A 27,244-nucleotide genomic window follows, 5' to 3' on the forward strand; every position below is an offset into this window, starting at 1 on the left:
TTAAGCGATAAATTTATTTCAATACAAACCGTTTTTAAAATTCCATACATAGTTCTACTGCCTAATATGCATTTGCCATAGATTTTTAAGATTGTGTGTGCATGGTGTTAACTATCATCTTTATTTTTTCAGCTGGCTACCACGTGTGGCTGTGGGCTGTGGAAGCTTTTGCCAAACAGCTGTGTTTCCAGGATCAGTACGTCAAGGCTGCCTCTCATCTGCTTTCCATCCACAAGGTGTATGAAGCTGTGGAGCTGCTCAAGTCTAATCACTTTTACAGGTCTGCATGGTCCTCAAGTGGAGGCAGTAACTGGGCATAATGTGAAATATAATTTAAACTGTACTGTTAAACAACCAGTGCAAACACCTTAAAACAAATGAACAGCTTAATGAATTCTTAAAAGAGAAACTGCGCCCACACTCACACATTTTTAGGGAACTCCCATTTTTGTAAGCCTCATCTAGGAAGGGAAATTTGCTGGCCACCTCAGAAGCTCTTCATCTCAAGCCTAATCATTTATTTTAAAGAAATGCACAGGTGCCCTAGCAGGGAGCTGGACTGGAAGTGAAGCAACTTGGACTCGATCCTCCATCCAGCACAGGAAGCCCAGCTCACTGTGTGATAGTGCCAGCCCCCGTGCAGGTTTTTTCTTTTTTTTTTTTTAATGGCATAAGAGCAAACTGGCGCCAGTTACTCCATCGTGGCTGAAAGACAAAGTGCTGTTGCTATAGATCACTTTGATCTAAAGCATTTTTATTCCAACTACAGTTTTATGTTGTCACAATCCAGAGCTGGAATATCATTTGGAAAATATTAGTTCACTAAGTTAAATTTACTTTTTGTAATAGTGCATCAGTCTCATTGAAAAAGTCTAATATTTCATCTTTTCCTTTTCTTCTTTTTTTAATGCCCGAGCCATTGGCTGGCTTCTTACTGAGATACCAGCACCTCTACCCACCACTGCTGTTACTCAGTTGACACAGCTGTCAACACAATTTAACAACAACCAAAAAAATGGCAAACTGTCTCTCAGCATTATTATGAAAATAGCTTTTGATCTCATGAATCCCCCAAGAGGGTATGAGTAGAAGTTCCAATCCAGAAGAAGGACTGGACACAGAGTGTTTTTTTTAACTTGACCTGGTAGGACAGGAGCACTTCCTAAACCAAATTGGAAAAATACAGACAATACAACAAGGTGGTTTGTCTTGTTTGGCATCTGCTCCTGGGGTCTCAGACCAAGGGGCAAATTGAGATGGGCTGAAGGCTTTGTTGTTGCCTTTAGGGAAGCCATTGCCATTGCCAAGGCTCGGCTGCGCCCAGAGGACCCCGTCCTGAAGGACCTGTACCTCAGCTGGGGAACCATCCTAGAAAGAGATGGCCACTACGCTGTGGCAGCCAAATGGTAAGTAGGGGCAACAAGAGTACAGTGTTCCTCAACAGAGCTTGTGTCGGAGAGGACAGGAGAAGAAGCAAAGCAGAAATGCTTCGCAAGGTAGAGTTGAAGTGGCTAGGTGTGGACATTATACCTAACTTCCTAAGCTTCATCAGGATCCACCTCCTCGGCATGGCTGTAAATCATCCTAACTATTTAAGATACCTCAGTCGGAGGCTCAGTAACAACTTTAGTGATGTCTTTGACCGTTCATGAGGGAAACTGAGAGGAAATGACTGCTATGCTTAGGTCCAGTTCAGCACATGTTCCTGTGTCCTCAAACCCTGTGGTGTTATTCACTCTGCTGAGCTGTGCTGATCTCAGCTTGTGTTGGAGCAAGCAGAGGTAGCAATGCCCTGGGAACATGGGGAGGCACATGCAAAAGACTGGACACAGAGAGAAGTGGTTTGACCCTTGGGGGAAGGCCAATAGAGGTTCGTTTATGACACTTTCTTTGGGCTCTCATCCTCATCATAGCTATTTAGGGGCTGCTTCTGCTTATGATGCAGCCAAAGTTTTGGCTAAAAAGGGGGATGCGGCATCACTTCGAACAGCTGCAGAACTGGCTGCGATTGCAGGAGAGGAGGAGTTGTCTGCTTCCCTGGCTCTCAGATGTGCACAAGAGCTGCTCCTGGCCAAGAACTGGGTGGGAGCCCAGGAAGCCCTGCAGCTGCATGAAAGCCTACAGGTCAGTCTCGCTGCATCCCACATGTTCACAGGGAGGGCTGTCTGTTTTCCCCTTCCACATAGCAATGTGGAAGGCTCCTGAATCCTTTAGTCTCTCACTGAAGCAGTTTCACAGTTACCCTTAAAAATGCCAAGCATGTCCTGGTAATGCTCTCACTGAAGGATCAGGGCTCATCAGGTACCATGTTCAGAGTAGGAGCTAATAAGGCATTGCTGGTCAGTTTGTACAAAACTTCAGTAACTACTTACTAACCCACTGGTGTTTCTCCATTCTTTAACTCTCCCCATGTTTCTTGAAACAAAGTTTGTTCGCGACTGGTTACAAGTAACTTTTACTACTGCTTTTTCTGACACATCAGGTTGAAACTCCATTCATACCACTGGCACCCTCTAAGTCTCCTGAAAAGATATGCATTGGTCCCTTTTAGAACTTAGCTTAACTGAAAAGTACGACATATGATGTTAGCAGTCAGGACCTTCTAATGAAACTCAAAACCAAGGGAAGAGAGCAGGGCTGCTGAGTCAAGGAGATCTGAGTCTAAATTGGAACTCCATGGGACAGTACTTCAGCACAGCAGGGAAAGCACTACCTATAATAGCAGTTGGCGTCGTGGCTGCTGCATTTTGTCCAGTTCCCTGCTAATATTCCTTGGAAAGCAGCAAAGGATAGCCAAAGTGCCTGGACCCCTGCATCTACATGGGAGACCCGCAAGCCTCTTGCCTCCTGGCTTTGAAATGACCCAGCTTTGGCTTTTACAACCATTTGGGGAGTGAACCAGCAGATGGAAGTATCTCTGTATGTCTCCCTCTTTGCAACTCTGCCTTTCAAGTAATAAAGAACTTTTCTTGTCAGACACGGATTTTTTTTTTTAAGATTTTGGTTTATTTTAAAGTCATAGATGCTGAGAGAAAAGGAAAAATGGAGATCTTCCATCGGCTGGTTCACTTCCCACCCAGATGGCCACAGTGGCCAGGGACAAGTCAGGCCAAAACCAGGAACTGCTTCTGGGTCTCCAATGTGGAGGGCAGGGGTCCAGCTGCTTGGGTCACTTTACACTGCTTTTAGCAGGCCATTAGCAGGGAGCAAGAATGTGAACTGTCCCCCCAGATGGGATCCTGCATTGCAGGCCATGGCTTTACCAGCAAGGTCCCAACATACTAGTTTTTCTTAAAGAGCAGACTTAACAAAGCAAGAAACCTATATTCTGATACACACTATTCTGTATGGAAAACAGAAAAATATTACACGGGTATGCAAGGAATCTTGACAACTGCAAATCCAGGAAAAATTAAAATTTTCCAGGGCTTTTCTGTGTGCCTCTGTTGGGTATCTAGCCTACTTTAACAGCCCTTAAATGCCTATCACAATACTACCAAGCCTGTCTGCACTAGCACGCCTGGCTCATTGACATTTTACTTGTGTGTTCCTCAGTGTAAAGCACGTGCAGAAATAGCACCTGGCAAGCTTAGCCCATCTGTTGTCAAACTAGGCCACGTGCCTGTGGTAGCTGGCCTGTATATCACTTAAAATGTAGTGGGCGGTGCTGTGGTTGGGATTCCATGTAAGGAAACACGAATGTGGGGCCCTACACGGGACAGATGGAAAGGGGAATACCTCCAAGAGGAAATAAGCTCTCCAGGTAATCCCCATGTGATCACATTGACAATGTCTCTTCTTGGCAACTGGGTTCCAGGCTCAGAGACTGGTATTTTGCCTTCTTGAGCTACTGTCCAAGCATCTGGAGGAAAAGCAGCTTTCAGAGGGCAAAAGCTCCTCTTACCACGACTGGGCCGAAGGCACCAAAGGGCCGTTCACAGAGAGAGTGACAGCAGTATGGAAGACCATCTTCAGCCTTGACACCCCAGAACAGTATCGGACAGCCTTTGAGAAGCTTCAGACCATCAAATACCCATCTGCTACGAGCAACACTCCCTCCAAACAGGTACCCCGCCCACAGCAGCATGTGATGTTAATCATTCAGTAGTAAGACTTCTCTGACCCACGTCTCGTATAGCAGGGCAATGAGCACAGCCACTTTAAAGCCTGCGTTTCAGAAACAGCAACGGCGGGCCAGGCAGCCTGGAGATAGACCCTTTCAGAGTAATTAACTTTGAAGTTAGTCTTACAGCAGTATTCCTTTTAAAAAAAAAAAAATCAGGAATATTTAAACAGCACAGAAAATTACATAATAAGTACCTATCAATTGAAATTAACAGTTTTATCTCTCTCTTTTGCTATATAGGGTTTTTGATTTGGATTTGTTTATTTAGGGATTTTTTTAGTGCTGTAAAATTGAACTCTCTCTCTTTTTCCCTTCCTTAGCCCCATTCTCTTTCCTTAGCTCACCAAGGCAGCTTATTGCTCCAGATGTATTTAGTGGCATGGTTACTTCAGTGACTTCGTAAAGTTACCCATGTTGAAACAGATCAAGTGGTTTTATTTTAGCCGATCTGTCCATCTTAGAATAATCTTACCTTTTCTTTTTTAAAGATTTGTTATTTAAGAGGCAGAGAGAAAGATCTCCCACTGGCTGCACCACTCCCCAAATGAGTGCAATGGTGGGGCTGAACCAGGCCAAAACTAGTACCTGAAACTGCGCTTCCGATATGGGTGATGGGGGCTCAAGTATTTTGGCCATCTTGCTCTGTTCTCCAGGTACATTAGCAGGAAGCTGGCTTAGGAGTTCTATGGTGTAAATACTTCACTAAAATAAACGAAATTAGATGTCCACACACAGTCCACAAAAACTGGAAAAACCTAAATGTCCACCAACTGGTAAATAGATATACTTAAAGAGTAGATTGGTGGTTGCCAGAGGGTTAGGGGAGGGACTCCCTCTGAAGGCACACTTGGGGAGTTTTAGTTAATTACAGTGTTCCATCCTGATTTTGGTGATTTACACACCTAAATTGACCTAATCCTAACATGTTATTTTATATGTAGTCCTCCAAGTTTTGCTCATTACAGCTTTGTTTTAATGAAATGTAAATGTCAAGGCATTTTCTCAGCAGGAATAGTTGCTGCCTAAGTAGGTATCAGAGTTGCTAATGCAACTCTGGGTGGTGGCACTAGCTTCCACGTTTAGTGAATAGAATAGTGCTAGAAGCCCCCCTCATTCCTACCCTAGGAGGATGTCTAACTGAGACTCTGGCTCTCCCCAGGTCTTGCTTCACATTTGCCATGACTTGACTTTGGCAGTGCTGAGCCAGCAAGTGGCCTCTTGGGATGAGGCTGTGCAAGCACTGCTTCAGGCTGTGGTCCGGAGCTACGACTCAGGGAACTTCACCATCATGCAGGAAGTACACTCGGCCTTTCTCCCTGACGGTGAGTAGCCCCCACCTCTGCCTGGAATACGCTGTGGACAGATGTCAGGCAACTGCTGGTGCAGCACTGGGATTACCAAGGTTATAAAAAGACAAAGGTTGGCCAGCTGTGTCACTGTAGTGGAAAGTTTTGTTTCTCTAACTTCCTAAGAGGTAGCCAGAATGACTCCACTGTTTCTACTTGGCCCCTACCTACCCAACCCACTGCCTCCTATCCACATTCCACAGTCAGTATAAGGAGAACTAATGTGGTCATTATTAGTAAAAATGGAAAAAGACAGCACAAAGGTAGCTATTCCTTTAGCTGTATGTCATCAAGCTAAGTCTCTGGAAGTTTTCAGACATAAGTGTGACTTTGATGTGGCCCGAACCTCCAGCAGGACCTGTTAGACTCTTAGTGACTCCTAGCCTGTAGCAGTGAGAACACCTGCCCCACCCAGAAGATGCTTAGCTCCAGGTAAATATGGAGAGAAGGGGTGTGCTCCCTGAGTACACGGCTTTCCTTTTTGTTTAGGTAGCAAACAGAAGATGAGGACAGAGGACAAATTTCTGGCAGATAAAAACATGTAAAATCCCAAATCTTTTTCTTCTAGGCTGTGACTACCTACGAGACAAATTGGGTGATCATTCCCCCATCACACCAGCTTTCAAAAGTTTGGAAGCTTTCTTCATTTATGGGCGTCTCTATGAAATCTGGTGGGCTCTCTGCAGTCCTTGCTCTGACTCCAGTGTCTCGGTGAGGGTCTGTCACAGGAGGACACCTGTTGAGCAAAGCCAAGAGGCAGAGAATGCCAGTGCCGAGGAGGCAGACCCAGAAGCTGCTTCCCAGCCAGAGCCAAGCAAGCCTCCACAGCTGGACTTGAGACTCTCGAAGGAAAGTGAACGCGTGCTGAGTAGCTGCCAGGTGCTCTTTTCAGCACAGCATGCCACCCTGCAGAGCTCCCAGAGAACTGTTGCTCAAGTCCAGGAGACTCTGGCAGAAATGATCCGCCAACACCAGAAGAGTCAGCTCTGTAAATCCACAGCAAATGGCCCTGACCAGGACAGTCCTCAGCAGGAAGGAGAACAGCCCCGCTCCAGTCCTCAGAGTCCAGGGTAAGTACTGGGGCAAGTCGAGGACGAAGAAAACTACCCTGGTGGATTCTCAAATGATAAGATTGACCTCAGTCCACTCACTTGGAAGCAGCCTGATTATTAAGTCACAGGTTTTGGAGTTAGACTTGGGTTCTGATCCTGGCCCTGGTGAGTGGAGTAATCTCAGGCAGGTTTTTAAATGTCTGTGCACTTCGGTTCCCTCATCTGTGAAGAAGGGTACCCATTTGTTAACAATGACAACATGATAAGATCCTCTTTATTGTACACTACGTAGATCCTTCCCCTGAGAAAAATCATACAGAACTGCATTATTGCATCATTCATGAAAAAGGCTCTCAATTACACTGTATTAGCACCCCCCAAAAAAACAAAAAAGATAGTGTGCAAGACTGCATATTAAAGTGAAAAAACACCACATAAGAATGATCAAAATAGGGTTACTTCCTTACTACTTCCACTGAAGTTGGGGCATGGTGGAGAACAGACACCAGTCTCCAATCACCACACAGCTGGACGTGTGTATTGCAGGGCATCATGGGAATGCAAAATAACAGCTGCTCTGGAATAGTCCCTCCAAAAAATCCAGGAGTTCCAGTTCTTAGTGTATACCCAAAAGAATTAAAAGCAAGGTCTTAGAAATTGGTAGTCTGTCACAAACAAATGTAACTGCATGATTCCACTCATACAGGAACAATCAGAGTCTGCGACAGAGAGGACCCTGGTGGTAGCAGGAGCTGGGGGAGTGGAGAATGGAGTTACTGCGGAACAGGCCGAGCATTTCAGTTTCACAAGCTAACAACGGGGCGGAGACATGACTGGTGCCTGTGTCACCCAAAAGCTATGCATGCTCTGTAATGCCAGTCAACTGTGTACTTGAAAGTTGGTTAAAGATAAATTTTATAGGATTTGCATCTTACCACCATAAAAACAGAGGGGGAGGGAATGTTGGGAGTTACCTAAGGTGAAATATGTAACTTGCTCTTTTATTATCAATAGTAAAGAAGAAAAACATGAGCCAGTTTCTCTGCCTGAATTAACAAAAAGGCTTACAGAGGCAAATGAAAAAATGGCTAAGTTTCCTGAGAATATTAAGGTAAGATTAGTAATAGTTTATCTGGTGAATATTATTATTATTTTTTTATTATTATTATTTTTTTATGTTACCATTGAATTATATAGCAAAGGCAATCTATTTCTCTTTCCAGTTCCTGAAATCTATACCTAATTGCATGTGCTTAAAAATGTAGTCCATTTACCTTTAATTTCTAAAATGTTTAATTTGAACAGTAGAAATATTGACCATACAAGCAATTTTATGCCACAGTCACCAGAAAAAATCAAACATAATATAGTTGGGAAGTAAGAAGTAAAATGGTAATTGGTATACCTAGTATTTATTTATTTTTTTAATGGTTTTGAGAAATTTAAATATCATCAAGACACTTGTCTCCACTCTGCCATCCCCCACAGGGCTAGTGGCTTAACCGGCAGCCAGGGTAGCCAAGGGTGCCAGGTGGGGATGGGCCATGGCCAGCCAGCCAGGCCAGTCACAGGACAGGGCCTGGGCCACACGGTGGCATTCTTCAAGCACAGGAGGGAAGGGGATAGCCAGAACTCCCAGTGGGGTCCACCCTGGGCGGAAGAGTATTATTCCCCACCTGCGGGCCACCTCTGGGAGCAGGGCCGACCACTGACAGGTGGGCTGGCTGCTGCCCTGCATTGGCAGGACCAGGACCTGGGAGGTGCAGCCCCTAGCTGGGGTGGGATGGGGAGTGCTGGTGCAGCAGCAACCAGTAGCCAGTAGGTTTGGAGGCCCGGTACCAAGCACTTAGTAGCTTATAGTATACTGGCCTTAGTAGTAACAGAAGCATAAAGGAAACTATCATTTAAGAAAGCATACTATCCCTGTCTGAAGGGTAACTGGAAAGGGCAACAGTTCAGCTGTTCCTGAAAGGATGAGCAGTCTTCAGAATGTTCATAGAAAATGCTTATTACGAAAAAACTATGCAGAAAATTTAAACAGTTTTGCACCAAAAATTATTTTGAATTTCATTTTTACAAGTGCTTCCTTACTCATTCTCATATTCTCTCACAGAAGTGGCCCTTCCCAGATGTGCTGGAGTGCTGCCTTGTCCTGCTTCACATTGGGTCCCAGTGTCCCGGCTATGTGACCCAGGAAATACAGCAACAGGCCCAAGAACTCCTTAAAAAATATGGCAACTCTAAAGCTTACAAAAGATACTGCCAGACCTTCTGTGCATGAACTGTGGAGGACTCTGAAGAAATTGTGTCAATTTTTAAATGACTGACACGTGTCATCACCTCTGCAGTTACACCTTGACAGACTGATCCCTAGGTGTGTGTGCAGCAATCCAGAATACACACGAGAGTGGAGTCTGAACTGTTCTCGTGAACAGTACCATCAGACTTTGGACTCGGGTGTTTTCCTACAGCAAGAAAGATCATGAAAAGCCAGCAGGGATTATCTAACACATACCTGCAGAGTGATGTTGGTCATCTCTAAAGCCTTATGCTGGTTTCACCCAAAGAGGAGAAACTGTTGTGACTGCCCATAGTGTTACATTCTTACACAAGTGATCTTTATAAGCATTTCAAAAATTATAAATATGTCATTCTTGTCTAAGATAGAATTGCTGCGTTGTATGACCACTGATATGTTTTTTTGTTTTGTTTTGTCTTTTCCTTTTTTTTTTTTTTTTTTTGTTGTTGTTAGCTCAGGTTCTTCCTCATGGACCCTTTGAAAGATTGAATGTGAAAAAGGCCTTACCCATCATGTTGATCTTGTACTTTCTGTTTTTGTATAACAGGTTGAAAATTTGTACCAGTTTTATTTAATTGGTTTCTTGGATAAATCACTTATTAAATTGTAGCATATCCCTTCAGCTTTATAATGAAAGATTGATGATGATTAGAAAGCTCAGGAAGAAAACAGTGTAAATTGTTTTTAATCTTTTTGGATTAGCAATTCTTTTCAGAGTTAGATTAAAACCAGATCCTCTTTGAAGAAAAATGCATATTTCTAACTGTGTATCTGACTTCTGGATTACTGGACTCCAGCATTTGCATTTCAGAACCGTAAATACCACTTGATCACAGATGTTTGTTCTCTTCCTTTGGTTATTAAGACAGTTGGAAAATGTTAGGAACTCGGGTTCTATAATGTCCTATTTGCATGTTCAGGATAACCAGAAAGTCTGGCATGGTAGCAAAGGGAGCCCTCCTTCCTGGGATTCACTCTAAAAAATTGTTCTGGTTAGTTTATTTTTCAGTTAATTCCTAATGTTCAGGTTGTTGAGGGCAGCAAGATTTAAATTCACTTAGGAGGAACCCTCTTCAGGAGGAAAAAAAAAATAGGCAAGTCCAAATGTCTGTAAAAATTGCATTGTAATAAGTGTTGGAGTTTAGAAAATGCTAAATAGATGTATCACAAATCAATATTTTCCCTAAAATGGGATAGGATTGTAGAATTTAAATGCTCATGGATGTTTACATTGTTAAAGAACCTGAGAAGGAGGGCAAGCTGGCAGATGAGGAGTTGGAGCCTCCTTGACTGCAAATGTAAACAACAACTGGACACAGTCTGAAAAGGATTGAGGGAAAAATGAGTCCCTTCTGCCTGAGTAAAGGGTGGTGTTCCTAGGCTGGGAATTCTAAACCCTCACCATTTACCAAGAGGTAGATGGGAAGAATCCTGTACACTGCCCCAGTCACTGTCTTGGCGAGAACAAGACTTACTGGTCGAAAATTAAGCAGTAAAAATAAGTTAGCAGAAAATAACAGAAATGACAATTCAGTTTTCTCTTAAAGTTCTCTCCTCTTTCTCCTCTTTGCATTTTTATACTGAAGCTATTATAGCTTGGGGGAAAATAAAGTGCTTTTCATTTATTTCTAATTAAGAGAAACACAAAAACCCAAAGTTCAAGGAGCTGGCTGAAAAGGATGTTTTTTGGTCATTTATCCCCATCTAGAGTAATTTCTAGTATCTTTCCGCTACTCTGGATATCCATGACTGCACTGGCCTAAATCAACTGTTAGTAATTCTCCATGCTCACAGTGATTAAATTGCAAATTACACTTTATCAACTCCATGCTAAAAATTCTTTCACTAGTTTGCCATTAAGAGTTTCAAATGTGGGCGACTAAGTCCTGCCTGACGCCAGCCTTTATCCTGTCAAGACACTCGTGGCCTCCACATGCCAGCAGCCACGTGGGTCTTTGAGCTGCTGTAACTCACTAGGATCTCGTCACTTGAGGGGCTCTGCCCATGTTCTGCTCAGTTCTACTCCATTTTAGGTTCCAGCTTAAATGTCCTTTCTCTTTAACAGACTATTTTTGTACCTCAAGCTCAGTGACAACTATGTTCCAGACTTTATACTTCACAAATTGTGTGTGTGTAAACTGCTTTACTGTCTGGCAACAGACTGTACATTCCAGAGAGGAATGAGGGTAAAGATGACATTTCTACTCTGTCTCATCCCAGCATCTATTTAAGTGTCTAATACTTAGTGTTAATGAAACTCTGAATAAACTAAGAAAGTATTTATTGACAGCTTGAACTTGAAGGGGAGTTTGTTCATGTCACAACTGTCTAGTAATTAGGCATTTAACAGTGGAATTCAAGAACATTATGCAGGGGTCAGTACTGTGACGTAGTATGTTAAGCCTCCATCTGCAGTACTGGCATCTCATTTGGACACCAGTTCAAGTCCTGGCTGCTCTACTTTGAATCAAGCTTACTGCTAACATGCCTGGGAAAGCAGCACAGAATGGCCCAAATGCCTGAACTCCTGTACCCATGTGGCAGACCTGGAAGAAGCACCTGGCTTCAGGCTGGCCTTAGGGGCCATTTAGGGAGTGAACCAGCAGTTAGAAACTCTGTTAACTCACTCTCAAATAAAATCTTAAAAAAAAAAAAAAAAGAAGACCGCCCCCCCATTCTGCAATATACACAGGACTATATTATACCTGGTTACTCCCACCCCTCAGCACCATTCTTTTCCGAGAGTGACCACTCACACAGCTAGCTCTATGACACAGACAAGAAAAAGCAAAGTTCCTGCCAATTCTGATAAACTTTTGCTCTGTATTTAGCACCACTTGAACAAGCTATCTCTTATCAATGCAATAACCAGACACCTACTCACCACTGACTTCTTCAACCATTCATCTCAACATTTCCCGTGGCACAGAAATCTGTCCTCAACTATAAAGAAGATAACTTTCCTATTTTAGTCACACTTGGATTAACTGCAGTGCTTACAGTCACCAGCATGCCAGGACACCTTGGTTGAGAACCACCAACTGTGCTGATTTTTCCCGAATCGCAGGAATGAATTTCTAGATCTGCTCCTCTGGCTTCTCACAGCCCCACCTTCTTGTGCCAATGGAGTGGGCTGAAAACAAAGTCCTGAGCCAAGCCTAAGGCACCTTAGGTGTCATGTCTAAAATAATCTCTCCAATAAGCTAATGCACTGTATACATGGGAGCAGAATCAAAGCAGTTTCCCTGTAAGGCAGCCAGCAGGGATATGAAGTGACAACAGCATTTACACAGATGTTCATGAAACGCTCTACCAAGTGTCCCCCGCCGTGACTGATGACAGAGACACCTACCAGAGGCAGCCGTCCCTGCTATCAAAGACCAAACCTTCATGCAGTGGTTAAAAAGAAATTTTTATTTTACAAAATTAAAAACATAAATAGTATTTACAAGCATTTTAAATACCAGCCTATAATACTTGACAGTTTGGAATCATTTTAAATTGAATTTTCCACAAGGTTTTAAAATGCAAGATTATTCACGTCAGTGAGTTACCGGTTTTTATTCCTACCATCCCAAAGGGGTTTTTGGTTTTCCAAATTTGTTCAGTCTTCTAGTCATTCAAAAAATACAATGTACTTTTTAAAATGACTAGTAAAAAAGAAGTCCTAAGCTTCCTACCCCAAGTAGAGGGCTAACTCTACAAACCAGGCTTATTTACTGTCCTGTATACAACTCCCCACTGTGACTTTTTAAGACTCACATTCGCAGTATTCATATCCACCCACTTCCCTAACTTCTCAGGAGAAGCAGGGAAGACAGAGAGGAGGGAGTGTGCCTGTGACCATCCAAAATCACAGCTGCTGAAAATATAACACTGTCATGATCCAAAATCTGATTTTATTTTCTTCAGGATAAAACCCAGATTAGCTTCCTACCAGAAAAAAATCATTTCAGATGATAAACACGTGACAGCAAGTGTCAGTGGTGTAGACGTCAAGATCCTGAAGTAGTCAATGCAGTACCCGTTCTAGAAGTATCGGGAATCAAGCATGGACAGACTCTGGAACTGTTAGATTGTAAGAAAAGGTTCATAATCTGGTATTCAAATTTCAGCACTGAGCAATTCATTTTCATGTAGCAGCACATAAAGGCTACCAAAGAGTGAGGGAAACCAATGCCTTTGAGAAGAATCAAAAAAAGGAAACAGAGACTATACCTACATCCCACTTCACAAGAACGCCATTTTGTTCCACTTCCCCTGGAAGCCCTCAGCTCAGTTGAGAATCCTAGCAGAAATCTTCATCAGAGATTAGCAACAAATTTAAAAGAAAAAGAAGGACAACAGGTAAGTTATATACATTTTACTAGCTTGTTTCAGACTTGTCCTGGATATCTAAAAGGCGTCAAAAGAGCCCCAGATGCTGGTGGCAGGCGGCATCTGGTGAGAGAGGCTCGGGCGTGAGGAATAGCAATGACCTCTTTACAAATTCAGAGCAAACTCCCCTCTTCTGGATCTAAAATAAAGACATCTTTTGTCTTCAGTAAAACAAAGGTCTTTCTGCTCAATGCAGATGGCAGGTACAGTTTGCTCAGCAGAAGTGTTCTCTCCCGGGTAGAAATCCACAGTCGACTCAGTAAGCACCACTCTGGGCCTAGGCCCGTCATGCGGAGCCTGCAGCCCTCACTGTTGCATGTTGTTGATAATTGCCAGGATGCTCATCTTCTCCTGGGCAGGGTCCACATCCTCGTTCTGCTTCTGGGCCACACCGGTGCCTAGGCCATAGAGCCGTCCACAGTACTTGGCATCATCAATGCTGTCCTCAAAGAACAACTGTGGAACAGGACAAAGAGCTGTGGTGAGAATCATGCCATGGGTCATGCCAAGCTTAAATACAACAGCAGCACTGCCCAGCTCTTAGGGCCCTGACAAACTAGCAAACTGGAAACTAAGCAGAAGGGCTTTGCAAACCTTTCCTTGTCTCTGCTGATTAGGCTTAGTGGAATTGCCCCCTTCTGAAAAGGTAAAACAACAGTTATGAGCAATGGGCTCAGGTCAGGCCTCACTCCCTGTGTAACCTTGGTAAAGTCTCTTCAAGTCTTCTGGATCCACCCATGACTGCTGCTCTGAATCCATGATATGGCTCCTGGGAAAACTGATGTTTGAAGTTCAAGCCTGGAGACTCATGACACTTGAGGGTGAAACTCCGTCCAGTTATGCTGCTGAAGAGTTGGCTCTGCACAGGGTCCTGAGGTCATTGCAAGCAGAACCTCAGAAGACGTGGTTCTAAGAGGGTTCAGTTTGCTTCCTGGTCGGCCTGTAGACATCCATCATTACCATCTTCTAGCCTCCACAGTTGGCCTGGCCAATTTTGGACTGTGAAACTCCAAATCAACCAAAATAAATGCCCTTCTTTCCTACGTAGCTTATTTTAGGTATTTCACTATAGTAAGGAGATGCTTAGTAGAAAATGGATACTGAAGCACAAGGCTGTAAATATTAACAACACCTAAAGATGCAGTACAGCATGGAACTGGTTTCCTGGAAAAGGCTAGGAGTTTAGAAAAGCAGGCTAAAGCTTAGAATGCTGTAAGAGACATATGAGACATTCTAGGAGGCCCGAAGCCTGATATAACAGCCATGTAGATGACATTTCCAAGGGAAATAAAGATTCTATACAGAAACTGGACTTGCTTATTTATTTTAAGATTTATTTGTTTGAAAGGCAGATTTACAGAGAAAAGGAGAGATAAAGATCTTCCACCTGCTGGTTCACTCCCCAAATGGCCACAATAGCCAGAGCTGAGCCAATCTGAAGCCAGGAGGTTCTTCCAGCTCTCTCAAGTATTTGGAGCCATCCTTCACTGCTTTCCCAGGACATAAGCAGAGAGCTGGAGGAGAAATGGAGCCACAATGACTCAAACTGGGACCCATATGGGATACCAGCACCACAGGTGGAGGACTAGCCCTATTACACCACTACAGCCCCTGTTACTGAATTTTACTGTGAGAACCAGGACAAAAAGGAAGCATGGCAGGAAGATTTGGAAACTTCAGGGCATGGTCTGCAGAATATGAACATCCTAGAGAGAAACTTCCCACTTAGGAGATTAATGCAGGTGAAAAGGAGACACTTTGCTAATGTGCAAGATGATGCAGAAAGACCTTCGTGGCGACTTAGGCATCTTCAAGCTAATCCTTCCGGTCCCAGGCCAGCAGGGTCAGAATTAGAAGTGAACGTTTTTCAAACATCCAGGGACTTGGCTTGAGCAAGCTCCAGATTCCAGCTTGTGTTCCGAGGTTAAGGCAGTCAAGGTTCCAGCAGGCCCAGGATGGTATGTGTAGGTAACAGACCTTGGCATCCATGTCCATGTGCTGCTAGTTTTGTAGCCTTGCAGAACCCAAGAGTTACAAAGTCTTGATAGTTTCCATTGAGATTCCAAGGGGAGGCTGGGAGGCCAGAGTTGTACCATATGGCTGGAAGCTTCCTCCATCTTGACAGTCCCTGAAGTCCCTGATGGGATGATGCCTAATCAAACTGGGAGAGAAGCTACAGGAGAGGCCTGAGGCAGGTGGAGATGTCAGCTATGTAAAATACTCATGAGGGAAAACAAAGTAGTGTGAGTAGGTATATCTGTGTGCACCCTCGGAAAGCAACCACGTGAGCAGAAACCAACAGCCACAGAGGCACAGAAGCCTCTCCCTAGATCTTATGAAATGTCTCCAAAACCTGTGAGCCCAACAGAGATCTGTTGCCAGGGCAGAGTCATGGCAGAGAAGCTGCCATTGGGGCAACACTAAGCAGAAACATGTGGTCAAATGTGGAATTGCTATAGACTTCATCAGTGTCATGCCTGGTGGAAGACCAGACTCCAACCTGCAGGAACTAAAGCATGGGTGTGGCATGCTGCAGAGCAGGAACGCCTAAGCTCTTGGGGCCTTGCCCACCACTATGTACCAGATGGCATGGCACATTAGGACTTAAATACCTGCCTTATTGGGTTTCAGTCCTGCTTTGGTTGGATTCCTCCTTTCTACTTCCTCGTCTCCCCAATAATAATATAAGCCCAACAATCCTCTACATCTTTGCCTATCTTGCCATTGTGTCTGGATTTTTACAGACACACTGCTGGAGTTTTCCTTAGGTCTCCAGTGAGACTTTGGGGGATGGGTGATCATATGTCTTAAGTGAGGAAGCCAAAAGTTGTGTGGAGTCAGAGACAGTGGCTGCAGGTGTCCCAGACACTGGTTGAGACTCCAGTTTTATGCTAGAGAGTAGGTGGGCCTAGTAGGAGCTTTTGAGGTCACTGGGCATATGCCTTGGCAAGGCAATTCTTGTGAAGGGTTGATTGTAAAAGTAGGTGGGCATAACACCTCTCTATTTGCTGGCTCACTGAATCCTCCTCTGCACACACTTCCCTCCAACCTTACCAGACAGCTGAACCAAAATTATCCAACCATCAAAACCATGAGCCAATATAAACCTCTTTCCTTCAAAATTGTGTACCTGAGATACTGTAATAAGGAAAAGTAACTAACACAGATACGGTAATGGAGTTATTATGAAATGTGGAGCAATGGACATCAAGCACTCAGAGCACAGCACCTCAGTCCTGGTGCTACTTTGGCAAGGCTAGTCTGCTAGGATGTTTGCCAGCATCCCTGCCCAGCAGCACACCTCCCTTCCACCACAATATAACAAAAATGTCTCCAGACATTGCCAAACACACCCTGGAGAGCAAAACCACTCTCAGTTGAGAACAACAACCATGAGCCTTTCCCAACACAGAGCAATAGTAGTGTGGTTTATGATTAAGAAACCAAGAAAAAGTATCATCTTCTTCATATGCCTCAAGCTAAAAAGACCATATCTAAAAATCAATTAATCTGATTCATCCCTGGAAAGCAATCATTTAATCATTCTAAATTTTCAAAGCAGCTTCCCACTCCTATCTCTTCAAATATATTTTTTAACTCTGGGATAGCGGGGAGACATTGATAGGGTGAGTAAACAAACTAAAAAGGAAGTTCACTAACAATACATTTAATTATAAACAGAACTCTTCATAAGCTGAGTGGTCAAACCAATGTGATCCTATCATAGAAATTCAGAGGAAAAGCAAACCATGGAAAGGATTTGAGCTGCCAGAGTATGTTTCCAGATTTGGGACGTCTCAAGAACACATACATATTCTCCAGCAGCTTCTACCCCCAACACATCTTTTGCCTCTCAAATTACATTTGATATACTACACACAATAATAAACAAAAAAGAACTGCTTTCAAAGGGGCCACCAACTTTCAAAAGAAACTACCCATATTCAGCTAGCCGTGGCCAATCACTCACCTCCTTAGCTGCTAGCCAGTCACTGCAGAGGCCCTCTACTTGACAGAGCTTACCTCCTTCATCCTGAAGAATGCCATTCCTGTCAGCAGCGAGTCTGATCCAGCCTGGTGCTGCCTTCCAATTCTCTGCAAATCCAACTGATCTGCAACTTCCTGAAGACCTCCCTAGATGTTTGGAAAGCAAAGACAATGTTACAGACCCAACACTCCACTACTAAATCAACTAAGTACACTGAGGAGTCTACTTAATTTTGATGGCCAGAAGCAGAAACAGGCCATTTACATAACTGATCTTAATATCCCTTGTGTTCTTAACATCTTCCCTCTAAATATACATCACGTTATATTGTACGTTTATCACTTTTCTTATAAATTTGCCATATCTCTGCCCATTACTATCAAAACTTGATATAAAACAAGGCTAAATAAATAGTCAATGCCAATCCAATTCCACAGAGCAAATCTCTTCTGTTGACAATTATGGTATTAATAAATTAATAAATATTAGGATAATGAGTTTTTCTATTCCTAGAGTTATGAAGTCCTCTGTGGGCAGGTATTGTGGTCTAGCAGATTAAGTCTCCACAAGGGAAGCCCACATCCCTGCGCCACTCCTAGGGTAGGATTCCTGGTTCTGCCACCCAAGCAGCTCTCCAACATCCTTGGTTCTTGCAGACACTTGGAGGAATAAATCAATATATGGAACATTTCTTCTGTCAATCTACCTTTCAAATAAATAAAAATGAATACATATTAAAATTAAAAAAAGCCCTCTGGGAATCGAGTACACTACAGACCTATCCCTTACAACTGCACATCCAGCTAATGTTGCCAACAGACTGTACAGCTGATCAGTGCCCTGGGAAGAACGCCTGCTCCTTCACAGCTCAGCTCACCACACAGAGATGATTACCATACAAATCCCTGTGCCACGTGGCACTGTAGCAAACCCTCTCTAGCAGAAAGCTGGCACCCAGCAGGCACTGAAGAATGCATGCTAGACACAGGGAAACACAATGACAAGCCTTTTTTATTAAGAAAAATATCATGTACCTTGAGGTTTTTACAACTCTTCATCAGGTATTTCACATCATAAATGGATGGGAAGAAAAGGTTCAGAATATGAAAGAATTCATGTTCTTCTTCTGGTAAACGGGAATCTGTCAGCAACTTGACCATGTAGCCAAAGTCATAGCCACTGTAAGGGAAGAATAAGGCAGAGGTAAAAAATCAGAACTCACTGGGCCCCAGGCATCAAAACACTACATTTCTCAAAACTCATAACACTATTTCATGTCAAGAATTTTCAGTTTGTCAAAGGAGTTTACTCGAATGTTGAGTTTTCTATTAAATAACAACATTGAAGACTTACACAGAGCTATTTTTAAAAGAATCCAACAACTTAGAAACACAGAACTGATTCACCAACTGTACAAATATAACATCTCTTATAGACAACCTGTCTTCTAAGTAACTGGGAGATTTCAAGACAACCACTTAAATGATGATGAGGTATTGCAACCCTCCCTACCCGCTTCCCTCTGCCCACTGGAATCACCCACCGATACTCCCCAACAGGCAATACTATGCAACAGTCAGTGTGAGTACTGAAGTGCTTTTTGAAAACCTGAAACAGGGCCCGGCGCGGTGGCGCAAGTGGTTAAGGTCCTCGCTTTGTACGCCTAGGATCCCTGGGCGCCGGTTCTAATCCCAGCAGCCCCGCTTCCCTTCCAGCTCCCTGCCTGTGGCCTGGGAAGGCAGTCGAGGACGGCCCAAAGTTTGGGACCCTGCACCCGCATGGGAGACCCGGAAGAGGCTCCTGGCTTCAAATCGGCATAGCATCGACCGTTGCGCTCACTTGGGGAGTGAATCATCAGATGGAAGATCTTCCTCTCTGTCTCTCTTCTCTGTATATCTGCCTTTCCAATGAAAAAAATAATAAAAATAAATTTAAAAAAAAAAAAGAAAACCTGAAACATAAGCCGAAAGGTACTCTTCAATTCCTTCTTCTTTCTTTCTTTTCTTCTTTTTTTTTTAAGATTTATTTATTCCCATTAGGGAAAGAAAGACTCAGAGAAGAATCTTCCATCTGCTGGTTCACTCCTCAAATGGCCACAACTGCTGCAGCTGAACCATTCCGAAACCAGGAGCCAGAAACTTCTTCTAGCTCTTCCACATGGCTGCAGGGTCCAAAGGACTTGGGCCATCTCCTGCTGGTTTCCCAGGCCACAAGCATGGAGCCAGATGGGAAATGGACCAGCCAGGATACAAACCGGCACGCATATGGGATGTCACTCTTGAAGAGAGGATCAGACACTTGAGCCATTGCACTGGTCTAGCATTTCAGCTTTGACTCACACTGCTGACGAAAATGGAGCCAAACTAAGAATTCAAGTTCCCCGTTCTATTTGTGTAACTGAAAGTAAGAGAGACAGGTGCAGTCTCTGGAACTAACCTGTGAAATGAAAGCCACTTGACGTTGTCACACAGAACGACTCCGGAGGTCATGAGCAGCTCTGCGAAGTGCAGTGTGTCGATCCCCTCCTCTTCGTGCTTCTGAAACTGCAGTCCTGAATTAGCAAGGAGGTCTATGGAATCCTGGGAGTACATGTCCTCTCTGAAAAATACGAAAGGCCGCTCAATGGCTGCTGGGTCAAACAGAAGGAGCAGGCAACACTGTCATCACACTTCACAATCACACCAGTGTGCTTGAAGCGCTTTCTTCATTATGTAAGAATATTGTTTTCAGCAATCTAGCAAGCACGCACACAATCTCATTTATGTGATATACTGAAAAACGGGATTTTCCTAAAACTAGATTTCCTCATTATAAAAGATCTTCATTTGCTCATTGAAAAACTCAACACAAACATATTAAACATATTAAAAATAGCAGAAAATGAAAATCTAGTCTTTACACCACCTCATAGTAATAACAACCCAGTTTATCTTTGTACTTTATTCCTCTCTGTGAACCCATACATACCTATACCTCATTTTTTTTAAAGATTTATTTATTTATTAGAAAGTCAGATACACAGAGAGGAGGAGAGACAGAGAGGAAGATCTTCCGTCCGATGGTTCACTCCCCAAGTGAGCACAACAGCTGGAGCTGAGCCAATTTGAAGCCAGGATCCAGGAGCCTCTTCCGGGTCTCCCACACAGGTGCAGGGTCCCAAGGCTTTGGGCCGTCCTCGACTGCTTCCCCAGGCCTCAAGCAGGGAGCTAGATGGGAAGTGGAGCTGCCGGGATTAGAACTGGCGCCCATATGGGATCCTGGCAAGTTCAAGGCGAAGGTTTTAGCCACTAGGCCACGCCGCGGGGTCCAACCTATACCTCATTTTTTTAAAAAAAAAAAAGATCTACTTATTTTTATTTCAAAGACAGACTTAGAGAGGGAAAGATCTTCTGCAGAGGGAGAGATTGTCTATTGCTGCTTCACTCCCCAGATGAGCCCAACAGCTGGAACTGAATCGATCCAGAGCCAGGAACCAGGAGCTTCTTCCAGATCTTTCACATGGCTGCAGGATCCCAAGGGCTTGGGCCCCCTTCTGCTGGTTTCCAGGCCGCAAGCAAGGAGCCAGATGGGAAGTGATGCAGCCAGGACATAAACAGCCCCCATACAGGATGCTAGTGCTTGAAAGTGGAGGATTAGCCTGTTACACCACGTCTCCAGTCCCCACATCTGTATTTCTACATCTATGCATTAAAACCTTGGGGACTGAACTAGCAGATGATGGACTATTTCTTTGTATATACAACTCTACTTTTCAAATACATATACATAAATCTTTTTTTAATGGAAGAAAAGGTGAGAGATAATCAAGTCCAACTAGGGGGAAAAAAACCACCAAATCCCTCTCAAATAAATCTTTCAAAAAATTATCTCCTGGCCACTAAATGCTAACACTTAGTGCAAATAGTGTTAGAGAGCTAGGATCTAACAAGAAACACACTAACACTACCTCATGCAAAGAGCAAAGTGACAGCCTCCTCCAAATCATTGTTCTTTTTTTATTATTTTGCTTGAAGGCTTCCTTTTCTATTTGAAATCCAAGCTACAGAGAGAAGCAGACAGAGAGGGACAGGGTCTTTCACCCACTAGTCTACTCCTAAAATGGTCCCAGTGACTGAGGTGGGGCTCGGCTGATCGAACAACTCCATCTGGGTCCTCCACATTAGTGACAGCAGCCCACGTACTTGAGTCACCTCCTGTTGCTTTCCCAAGCCTATTGGCAGGGAGTTGGATCAGAAGTGAAGCAGCTAGGACTCAAATAGGTACGAAAAATGATGCTGGCTTACAGACAAAAGCTCAACCTGATGTAATATAATGCTGGCCTCTAAATTTTTTTCTTAAAATACTAATATCAGGGCCCGGTACAGTTGCCTAGTGGCTAAAGCCCTTGCCTTGCTTGTGCTGGGATCCCATATGGATGCCAGTTCTTATTCCCAACTGCTCCACTTCCCATCCAGCTCCCTGCTTGTGGCCTGGGAAAGCAGTAGAGGACAGCTCGAAGCCTTGAGACCCTACCGACATCTGTGTGGGAGACCTGGAAGAAGCTCCTGGCTTCAAATTAGCTTAGATTTGGCCTTTGCGGCCACTAAGGGAGTGCATAGAAAATCTTTCTGTATCTCCTTCTCTTTAAATCTGACTTTCCGATAAAAAAACAAATCTTTAAAAAAACAAGAGAAAACTTTTTTAAAAAAAGTAACATAATCTTCAAAAGACTGAAAACAGAACTACAGTATAATCCTCCAACCCTCTTCTAGGCATACCCTTCGGACATATAACCTCAAGCCAAGATATCAACATGGTATTTGTAGGGCTAGCCTCACGTTGCTAAGGGTAAACCTTATGACAACACCCATCTGCCTGGTTCACTTCATCCCCCAAATCACCACAGGTGAGGCTGGGCCACAGTGAATGCGCCTGGGAAAGCAACGGCAGATGACCAAGTGTTGGGCCCCTGCTACCCACGTGGGAGCTGCAGACGCAGTTCCAGGCTCCTGGCTTCATCCTGGCCCGGGCACAACACTTGCAGCCATTCAGACCGTGAAGCAGCAGACAGAAGATATTGCTAACTCATACTCTTTAATAAATAAATTAGAATAAATTTTTTTAAAAAGTGTGTACCCAAGTTCATAACAGTATGACTCACAAGAGCCAAAAGGTTGAAGCAACAAGTGAGTGTCAACATTTGCACACACACGTGTTGTACACATACAATGGAAGATTCAACCTTCGAAAGGAAGGAAATCCTGCCACACACTCATGGATGAATCTTAAGGAAAATAAACCAGTCAGAAAAGACAAATCTCACACAATTCCATTGCCCTAAGAGACCAAAAGCAGTCAAAAATCAAAGAAAAGAAGGTAGAATGGCAGTGACCAAAAGCTCAGAAGACAGGGAAAAAAAAGGAGTTGTTGCTTAAGGGGCACAAAATTTCAGTTCTACAAGATGGAAAAGTTCTAGAAATATGCTTTACAAGTTTGTAAACTAACTTAACACTGTTCAGCTACATACACTGACGGACAGGAAAGTTGGTAAACTTTATACTAAATCACCAAAAACCTGTTTAATTATATCACAATGTGGCCACTATCAGGCTTCAGATTCAACTAATCTTTTTTGTTTCTTAAAGATTTACTCATTTTTATTTGAGAGGCAGATTTTACAAAGAAGGAGAGCAAGCGATAGAAGGTCTTCCACGCATTGGCTCACTCCACAAATGGCTGCAACAACCAGTGCTGAGCTGATCCCAAGCTGGGAGCCAGGAACTCCAGGTCTTCCACGCTAGTGCTGGGTCCCAAGCATCTGGGCCAACCTCCGCTGCTTTCCCAGTCCATCTGGATTGGAAGTGGAGCAGCCAGGACACAAACTGGAAGCCATATTGAATGCCATCAGGGTGGGGGATCAACCAAAGCACCACTGCACCAGCCCTAAAACTCAACTAACCTTTTTTTCTTTTCTTTTTTTTTTTTAAGATTTATTTTGATTGGAAAGTCTGATATACAGAGAGAAGCAGAGACAAAGAAGAAGCTCTTCCATCCGATGATTCACTCTCCAAGCATCTGCAATGGCTGGAGCTGCACCAATCCGAAGCCAACAGCCCATAGCCCACAGACTGCGTGGAACACCATGTGCGAGTGCAGGGTCCCAAGGCTTTGGCCCGTCCTCGACTGCTTTCCCAGGCCACAAACAGGGGGCTGGATGGGAAGAGGGGCTGGCGGGATTAGAACCAGTGCTCATATGCAAGGTGAGGACTTCAGCTGCTAGGCTATCGCACTGGGCCCTCAACTAATCTTGATTAGCACTCACTGTCCATCTTCTTTTTGTTACGGCACATACTGAAGAGCTTGTTTCACAGATAAAGAAACTGAGTTACAGACTGTGAAAACACTGACCCAAAAACACATCGCAACTCCTCAGACAATTTTCCTTTATTTGAACAGCTTTATTAAAATATATGGATAATTCTTCCATTTATAAAAAGTATAATCCAGTGGTTTTTAGTATATTCAGAACTGTGCAACTGTCACTACAGGTAATGTCAGAACATTTTTATTACTTCAAATAGAAACCCCATGCGCATCAAGCAGTCTCTTCCCCTCACCCCCTGCGCCCCCCGCCAGACAAGCAGCAATCTATTCTGTCTCTGGAGAGCTGCCTACCCGGACAGCTCCTGTAAGCGGCGCACACTCCACCGTGCTGAATCTGTGCCTGGCCTCTTGGCCTCAGCCGTGGCTTCACGGCTCAGGCACGTGCAGCCAGCATCAGGGCTTCCTTCTTTCCCACCGCCCAGTGAGTGGAGAGACCACACTTCACGTTCCAACTCTGCTCGCAGACATCCTGGGCAGTTTCGACCACGGTACTATCACGCGACTGCTGCTACAAAACTTTGTGGTCACGTTTTTCCACAGACATATTTAATTTCATTTCTGCCAGGCAGTGGAGTTTTTGGTCATAAGAGAACTCTGGTTAACCTCTTCAGGAATTATCAAACTTTACAAAAACTCCCAAAGAATGCTACACTCCAACATCAGCACGCAGGGTTTCCGCTTCCACTCCATGTGGAGACTCCACCTTTCAGACAGCAGTCACTCCAGGGGATATGAAGCATCGTCTCCAGGTGGCTTCACCTTGGATTTCCTTAAGACGAACGATGCTGAGCGTATTCTCATATGTTCATGATTATCTGTGCATGATTTCTGGAGCTACATACCCAAACTCTGTGCCAACTTTCAACTGGGTTGGCCTTTTATTGCCGAGTTGTGAGCAGTTGCTTCAGGAGGCCTTTGCTGCTGAGATTTACTGCTCCATTGGGCTCAACAGAAACTTCCCTGCTGAAATCAATCACACACCACAGTCCAGAGGCTGACACTGTGGTGCAGAAGCGTAGCTGCCACTTCTAGCGCCAACATGCACATCTCAGCCCTGATTTGAGTCCCAGCTACTCTATTTTGACTCAGATCCTTGTAAATATGCCTTGATAGGTACAGAACGAGACCGCGATGGAGTTTCTGGCTCCTGGCTTGGCAGGTCCAGCCCTTGCTGTTGTGGTCAATTGGAAAGTGAACCAGAGGATGGAAACAACTGTCTCTCCTTCAAAATATACACTTCAAACAAGAAAAAGGGGGGAAAGACGGCCAACACCAACGCAGCATATTCAGGAAAAAGTGAGAAGTTATGCAGACACTTACGTAAGGTTGAATTTGAAGTTAAACTGCCAGGTGTTGATTCCAGAAGGATATTCTCCCTTCTCGTTTGTGAATGTCAGGCCGAGCTGGATAATTTTTAAAAGGTCAACATTGCACCGCAGAAGCTGATACTGGTAATCTATGGAACTACGAAATTCTCCAATTGGTCGAACGACAACACCTGGAAACTCTGTGTCCTGGAAAAAGAAAAAATTTCTCACCACAAAACTTCACAAAACAATAGATGTTAAATTTGCAATTCAGAAATAAAATATCTCAATTTATAAAAGTTAAGTGAAAAAGTCCCAAGCTTGGGTACAAAAATCTCTTAAAATACTAATCTTTCAGATTTCTACTGAAGAAACACTACTACAAACACAAAGTTTTACACAATTCAAAGTTCCTATGCAAGATATGATTAAAATAGCTGAGTAACTATAAATAAACATGAAGCCAACTAAGAACATTCTAGGTTAAGAACAATACTGGAGGGCCCAGCATGGTAGCCTAGTGGTTAAACTCCTTGCTTTGAATACAACAGGATCCCATATGGGCCCCGCTTCCCATCCAGCTCCCTGCTTATGGCCTAGGAAAACAGTTGAGTATGGCCCAAAGCCTTGGGATCCTGCACCTGCACGGGAGACCTGGAAGAGGCTCTTGGCTTCAGATTGGTGCAGCTCTGGCTGTTGTGGCTGCCTGAAGAGTGAATCATCGGACGGAAGATTTTCCTCTCTGTCTATCCTCTTCTCTGTATATCTGAATTTCCAATAAAAATGAATAAATCTTAAAAAAAATAATAGTAACAATATAGGAGGGCCCAGTATGATGGTTCCATTGGCTAACCTTGCAACTCCAAGCACCAGGGATCCCATAAGGTGCCAGTTCACATCCCAACTGCTCCTGTTCCCATCCAGCTCCCTGCTTGTGGCCTGGGAAAGCAGTGGAGGACAGCCCAAAGCGTTGGGACCCTGCACCCGTGTGGGAGACCCAGAAGAAGCTCCTGGCTCCATATCAGCTCAGCTCTACCTGTTCAAGCCACTTGGGGATTGAACCACTGGAAGCGAGATATGTCTCTCCTGCAAATCTGCCTTTCCATAAAAATAAATATTTAAAAATATACATACAAATAAAATACAAAAGAGGGTGAAATGAAGAGTCATATGAGAAAGATAACAGCACAATTATCTTGAGTAAAAATAAACAGAATGAGATCATAAGAATTCTGAATACCAGGATAAAGACTTAACTTCATAATCCCTAAGCAGCTAGCAGGAAGGAGGCAAATGAGCCAGGCGTGAGAATGGTAATAGAGGCAGGAATAAACAGTGAACACACGTCTCCTCACAGGAGGCCCCCACCCTGACCAGCCTTCACTTCCCTCTCCAGCCATGCAATAGCAGGCAAAAATGCACACCATAAATGACCACATCATCTCTGTTTTTCCAGAAATGCCACAGATCTTGAATTTAAAAGGGAAGTCATGATTTTAAAATACTGGCAAAAAAAAAAGGTTTAAAGATTTTTTTTTTTTTGGAAATGCAGATATACAGAGAGAAAGAAAACACTGAAGTCCAATTCGTTATTTCTAATTCATAATACCCGACGGCCTGACCCAACTTCTAACACAAACTGTAAGCTACCAGAGGTTAATCCTTCTCAAAGCCACTGGCCAGCTTGATACCGCATAAAACCCATATGATCTTCCATCAGGTTTAATAACCAGCAGTGTTAGTGGAATGACACTGCCTTTCAAAATGCCACAGTAAATACTCCCTGAGCTCAGGGAAGGAGGTGGGTCAAACGCAGGAGCACTCCTCACCATGGCAATGTAACTGTAAGTGAGCACGATTTCTCGGATCTTCCTCATCTCCTCTTCTAGATTGCTGGCCCAGACTTCACAGATCACCTGGCTGTTCTCCACAAGTGCTGCTGGCATCCTGGAAAGTCACGTTCAGCCAACTTCGTCAGAGGGCAAGCCAGACAACGTTTGATCAGATCTGCATTCAAGAACATCGTGAAATCATCGAAGTTAAAATACTGACATAAGATGTCACCAAAATGAAAATGAAACAACACTTTACTGTCACTTCATTTGCTTATGCTGAAATACTAAGCATTGTATTCACATGACAGGAAAAGCTTCTCTTCAAGTCATATATACACAAATCTACACACACCCAGAGTTTTCTACACTGAAGAGATGAAAAGTTCACTGAACATCCGCCCAAGCTGCCTTTCAGCAAAGACATGAAACCATCCCCCTACAAGACATTTTCAGCCCTCTGTACAAAACATCTGACAAAAAAAAAAAAAAATCCTTGACTTTCACATCACTCTGGAAAGAAAGCAAGTCCTGATAACATTTCCAGTGCAATT

At 43.7% G+C, this 27,244-nt stretch overlaps 2 protein-coding genes across 7 annotated transcripts in view; one reads left to right on the forward strand and one right to left on the reverse strand.

Moving 5' to 3' along the window:
- The window catches only part of GEMIN5 (gem nuclear organelle associated protein 5), a 36,784-nt gene extending 25,675 nt beyond the window's left edge, over positions 1-11,109 (forward strand). For both annotated transcript variants that reach the window (XM_040991589.1, XM_040991676.1), the window contains exons 21-28: positions 133-280; positions 1,287-1,406; positions 1,914-2,124; positions 3,818-4,066; positions 5,286-5,448; positions 6,041-6,542; positions 7,539-7,635; positions 8,638-11,109. In XM_040991589.1, coding sequence (XP_040847523.1) covers positions 133-280; positions 1,287-1,406; positions 1,914-2,124; positions 3,818-4,066; positions 5,286-5,448; positions 6,041-6,542; positions 7,539-7,635; positions 8,638-8,805 — 1,658 coding nt within the window. In that variant the 3' untranslated portion in view covers positions 8,806-11,109. The remainder of the gene's footprint in view (positions 1-132; positions 281-1,286; positions 1,407-1,913; positions 2,125-3,817; positions 4,067-5,285; positions 5,449-6,040; positions 6,543-7,538; positions 7,636-8,637) is intronic.
- The window catches only part of CNOT8 (CCR4-NOT transcription complex subunit 8), a 62,164-nt gene that overhangs the window by 24,625 nt on the left and 10,295 nt on the right, over positions 1-27,244 (reverse strand). For 4 of the 5 annotated variants that reach the window (XM_040992634.1, XM_040992713.1, XM_040992515.1 and 1 more), the window contains exons 2-6: positions 26,688-26,865; positions 24,872-25,065; positions 19,625-19,786; positions 18,223-18,367; positions 17,224-17,334 (exon numbers count right to left, since the gene is read on the reverse strand). In XM_040992634.1, coding sequence (XP_040848568.1) covers positions 17,224-17,334; positions 18,223-18,367; positions 19,625-19,786; positions 24,872-25,065; positions 26,688-26,804 — 729 coding nt within the window. In that variant the 5' untranslated portion in view covers positions 26,805-26,865. Of the gene's footprint in view, positions 1-12,222; positions 13,657-17,223; positions 17,335-18,222; positions 18,368-19,624; positions 19,787-24,871; positions 25,066-26,687; positions 26,866-27,244 lie in introns of those variants that run through there. The other variant, XM_040992571.1, reaches the window with a different exon arrangement.

Source organism: Ochotona curzoniae, unplaced genomic scaffold, assembly GCF_017591425.1.
Source record: "Ochotona curzoniae isolate NIBS_2020 unplaced genomic scaffold, NIBS_Ocur_1.0 contig_1, whole genome shotgun sequence".
Classification (NCBI taxonomy): domain Eukaryota; kingdom Metazoa; phylum Chordata; class Mammalia; order Lagomorpha; family Ochotonidae; genus Ochotona; species Ochotona curzoniae.